This window comes from Nestor notabilis, unplaced genomic scaffold, assembly GCF_000696875.1.
Source record: "Nestor notabilis isolate BGI_N333 unplaced genomic scaffold, ASM69687v1 scaffold668, whole genome shotgun sequence".
NCBI lineage: Eukaryota > Metazoa > Chordata > Aves > Psittaciformes > Psittacidae > Nestor > Nestor notabilis.
The window spans coordinates 7,421-12,420 of record NW_009940318.1 but is presented as its reverse complement, the minus strand read 5'-3'; the positions used below and the strand labels follow the sequence as shown (position 1 = coordinate 12,420).

Sequence of the window (5,000 nt, the reverse complement as noted above, 5' to 3'; positions counted from 1 at the left end):
ACATGTAGCCCGATGTTATTGTCTCGGTGACTTATATTCCGAGCCCGCATTCATGCCCTGCTGCCTCGTTCCTGCTCCTGATCTGCTTAAAACCCAGACCAGAAGCAGCTTCTTGCCGGAGACCAATGTCTCCTTTGGTTTAGCAGGACAGAAGTTCTGGAGATGAATGAACAGGGATCTGTGGCTTGGTGCAGCCGTTCTGAGGCTGCTGGGACACACGAGGGTGCTGTGGGTTGCTCAGTAAATCCCCACCCCCACCCCCCCCCAGTGCTTGGGGAGACCCATGATGGAGGAATATGGTTAATCTGGATGAATTCCCAGATCCCTTCTCCAAGCAGGGATGGCAGGTTAAGAATCAGACGAGGGGGAATAAACTTACTCTCAAGCCCCAGACCTTTACCTTGGTGGAGAAGGAGTCATATTTAGTTAGATACTCCTTGCAGTCTGTAGCCTGGAACTTCTTGAAAGCCTGGAGAGGAGACACTGATGTATTAATGAGGAAATAAAGCACATTCCCAAAGCGCTTCCTTGGATTCTGTTAGGATTTGGTGATCCCTGGAGCTGAGCTAATGGCTCCTATTGCTTGGGCCTCAAGATTGGGGAATTATTGCCTTAATGTAGCTTCTTCTGCTTCAGCCAAGGCTTGGTGAGTGTTCCACAGAAAGGAACATGTATAAAGAGGGGTTTCAATCAGCTGCTCTTGTTTCTGAATGAGCCTTTCTGGCTTCCATGCTAAAGGACCCTACTCTTACCTTGTGCAGTGCTTCTCGGTACAGCTGGCTGGCACTCTTGCCTCTCTCTGATGGCTTCAGCGGGTACTTGAGGATGTTGGGGTTCCTGTTCACTTCCTTAGTCCTTACCCGAATGCCGTTCACCAGGTACCAAGTGTTGTCATCGGTCTGGATGAAGGGGTTTAGCTTCAGGTCAAACTGCCTGATGAACTCCCGGACCAGCCTGGCAGAGAGGAGAGCACATGGGGACAAGTGCTGCAACCAGCCAAGCCCAAAACCCAGCCCCTAAAGCATTAGGAGCATAAAAGGACACTTTCCCCTCAAGTTTGTTGCTGTAGCCATGTATTATGTCAGCTTGTGAGCGGAGATTGTGGCTATTCCAGGCTCTGCCATTGCTCAATGCAGCAGCTACGGGGCTATGGAGAAAGGTGTCTTTTGGCTTATGTTCTCTCCCTACAGCTCCTTGGCATCTGGTGTGGTTGGTGGCTCACCCACAGCCTCTTCCCATAGCATCGTGGATGATGACTGAGCCTTGTTTGACTCCACCTTCTCGCAGAGCCCTCTCTCCATCGGAGCTGGTGGGAATTCATCCATCTCCTGATGTTGTGACTTCCAGACTAGAGGCCTGACCGTGCATGGACGTGCCACTGAGATGAGAGGTCCTTATTCCCCTAACTCAAACTCAGGTGGCTCTGTGCTTTTCACTCCTTTAAAGCTGTGGGGCAGACAGCCCCTTCTTCTTGCTGTCCTACTCCCATACCCAAGCCCTCATCTCAAACCTCAGCCTTGCTCCTCCAAGCAGGCTGGTTCCTCCCCTGACCATGGCTATGAAGCAGGACACCCCCTTACCTGTGCTTGCTCGGCAGGCGCATGGCTCCCAGCTCCACGTACCAGTCCTGGTCCTCAGAGCGGTATGTCCTGATCCGGCCACCAACCCGGCTGCTGGTCTCCAGGACAATGACCTGCAACCAGGGATGGGTGGAGATTGCACACGTTCAGGCGAAGCAGCTATTCTAAGCAAAGCACCTACAAAGCCAGTTCGCAGGCACGGTGACAGGCAGCGTTCGTGGGCCATAGGGTGGGACAGGGCCCCTCCAGATGGCAAATGAATCATCTGTAGACCCAAACCCATCCCTTGTGTTCATTTGGAGACTATCTAAAGGAGTTGCTTGGCGTGAAGCTCCCTTTCATCTCCTCCTGTCCCTGTGCCTCGATCAGATTATATCACTGGAGCCCAATTGCTTTTCCTTCCTTTTCCCACCACTGATGGTCTACTCCCTTCTTCCTCTTCACATTGGAGAACCCTCAGTGCAGGAGAACGAGACCCAAAGGCACTCATGTGTCTCATGCAACCACTGACCCTGTGGCCGGCATCTTGGAGCAGCTTCGCTGCTGTGAGCCCGCTTATCCCTGCACCAACGATGACCACGGTTGCTGGGTGAGTTGCAGGTTCCAGCCCATGTTTGACAATGTCCAGCAGCTCCTCATAGTCCTTGTCGTGAAGACAATACTCAGGGAAGCACGGGAATCTCTTGGCACTCAGGAGACCTGCCAGCAGGAGTATTTGGAAGAGGACTAGGGAGAGAAGAGAAGAGAAGGCACTTGGCAATCAGCATGCAGGTTCATTCCTGACTGCCCAGGAGGGAGGTGACAGCACAGATTGCCTCCAAGTACATTGGTGTCCAAACCCCAAAGAGGAACATCTATCAACCTGATCCAAGTCAGCTGGCATGAGTATTCCCTACGGCATCAGCAGGTCTCGCAAGATGCCAGATGTCAAGTAGTGTCAGGAAATACAATTTTTAAGGAGAAATCAAGCCCATGGATTATTTCTTTCCTTTCCCATCTGCATTCTCTTTGTGGTGAGTTCCCAAAATGAGTTTGATGAATCCAGAAGGAAGGAGGGTAATTAGTGCCACTCACACACAAAAGAATCGAGGCAATCTTGTCCTGATTGCCCTTTCCTGGGCCTTAGGAATCCATGGCAGTTTGGATGCAGTGGGTAGGAGGAGAAGACAACAGAATATTGATAGGTGGACACCACTGCATAGAGAGCTGGGCAGACGAGCCAGATGGTGGTGGGTGATAGGGCTTATCTATTTAAATCAGATAAGACTGCAGCCGATCTGGAGCAACTATTCCTACCCCAACAGACACAGTGTTATCCCAGGGGAAGGAAGTTGGAACAGAAACCTGGGATTTCACTAGTTTTGGCTTCAGTTCTCCACGATAACTACAATAACTTTCATTTTCTTTTCCTTCCCCTGAATGCAGCCGGTTTCCTTCCAAGGAATAAAAGACAATGAGAGAAAAGGTTCTGCAATCGCACCCTGGGTAGTTCTCCGTTCTGGAAAATCCCTTTGGAACGGCTGTTCCTGCTGGAACAGCCCCGGTTCTGCAGCACCTGCAGTGATCAGCCTCAGAACTGTTACCCTGCAGGTGACTGTTGGGAACCAAAGCCCAGCTCCTCAAGCAGGTCCTTCTGCAGCCTCTGGAGCTCCTCCAGCTTCCTGGAGACACTGACCGGGGCTGTAAAAACTAATTAGAAAGCGCCTGCTCTAATTAGGCTGTGACAGAGGGGCCGCCTTCAGAGCATGGCAGAAAGTGATGGTGTGTTGACAAAGCCACATCGACCTTCTCACCCAGTGCTGCTGCTGCCCTGGTGGTCCTCAAGGACCTGGGGTGCTGCTTTGAGTTGTGTTCTTGCCACGTGTGGGGTTCATAGTGGTGCGAAGCCACTGCCCGGGCTCACTGCCCTCATCTAACCCAGCAGAGCAGCCCCAAAGACCTACGGACTATGTGGAAGGTGAAGGAGATCAGGGAAGGGATCCCAAATACATTGGGGCCAGCTTATGGAATGGATGAATCTCCATCTTCCCTTAGACCTTCCTGTGTCGTGGGGAGAAACCATCAACCTGATGTCCTCCAGGAATCTTCTGGTGGTTCTGAGCTTGTGCCTGTTTCCATCTACCCCTGCACGACCAGGAGCATCCCGCACCTCAAACCTTCACGAGAAGCACCCTATTGTCCATAGTGGCTGCCGAGTCAAGCTCCAGGTGACCAGGCAATACCCTGAGCTGGAGGAAGGGAGGTTTGTGGTTATGCTGTCAGGAGGTGACACAAAAGGCAGATATGAAAAACAAATCAAAACCACCCCAAAAAGGGGCATTGAAGATGAAAGAAAAGCAGGAAAAGCCCAATAGGAGAGGTGAAGAGTCGGGGAGAGCCACTCACCGGTCCCAGTCATCCTTCCAGCGGGAAGATCAGTCTTCTGCTGAGATTTGCTTTCATTTTATACACTGGCTTAAAGAAAAAAAAGAGGCAACATAGTTGTGGTGGCTCGGAAGGAAACCTGCCAAGGAGGGGCAGCTATTTGTCATACCAAGGGGAACCAGCAATTGAGCGTAACCAGTTCCTCTGACGGGTTCCTCATCTTTCTTCACTGGTGTTACCGGGTTTGGACATCAGCCACCAAGTCCACGGCACATTTGGGAAGTGTTGTGATCATCGGAACACGTAGAGGTGACCGCACCCTCCCCGTGAAGGGCAGAGAACTTCCCAGCCTCACATGGAGGTTTGGTTCTTTCCTTGTGCTGCGCAAGGTGGGATCTGAGCTCATGTGGTGGGATTCATTCTGCATCCCAGGGAGAGCCCTGAGCTTGCATCCACAACACTCTCCTGGTGGTGGGAATGGGTGTTTCCAGGTGACAGTTCATGTCAGGACACTTTATGGTCAGTTTTGGCTTCATCCATTAGGACTGAGGGGATCAAGGGCTTAGATGCCTTCACTGAGATGGCAAAAACTGGGTGACTTGTAGCAGTATTTTTCCACAATGGAGAGTTTTGACCAACCAAAGCACCATAAACCAACCTAAGGAAGCATCCCTTGGCTGGTTCACCGTGTCTTACCCAGCATATGAACATACTCAACCCTGCATAGGCTGTGTTGCTCCTAAACCCATGTAAACCCACCACAAACTACCCCTTCAAACCATCTTCTCCCTTCTCCTCTTTGCTTTATGCCTGAAGACTGTGTCCTTTACAGTTAATCAGATGATGTACTCGTTTGATGAGGAAATGAAACTCCATCGTGGTGCTTCCCATCAGGGGTGAACTCAGCACCAGGGTAGACACGAGCCCCACAGAAGGGGCTTTCCCTGAAGCCTCAGGAGTCACTGGCTCTTCTCAGTAGTGTTTTCTTCATGAAACAGTCTCCTTCCCTGCAATGCTCTCAGTTCTCCTTGCGTTGGAGCCCAGACCTATGTGCAT

At 51.3% G+C, this 5,000-nt stretch overlaps 1 protein-coding gene across 1 annotated transcript in view; it reads right to left on the bottom strand.

The window, feature by feature from the left end:
* Positions 1–4,239, bottom strand: part of IL4I1 (interleukin 4 induced 1) — a 5,429-nt gene extending 1,190 nt beyond the window's left edge. The window contains exons 1-5 of the mRNA XM_010020270.1: positions 4,184–4,239; positions 2,092–2,332; positions 1,581–1,693; positions 753–954; positions 401–469 (exon numbers count right to left, since the gene is read on the bottom strand). Coding sequence (XP_010018572.1) covers positions 401–469; positions 753–954; positions 1,581–1,693; positions 2,092–2,332; positions 4,184–4,239 — 681 coding nt within the window. The remainder of the gene's footprint in view (positions 1–400; positions 470–752; positions 955–1,580; positions 1,694–2,091; positions 2,333–4,183) is intronic.
* Between the last annotated feature and the right edge of the window lie 761 nt (positions 4,240–5,000).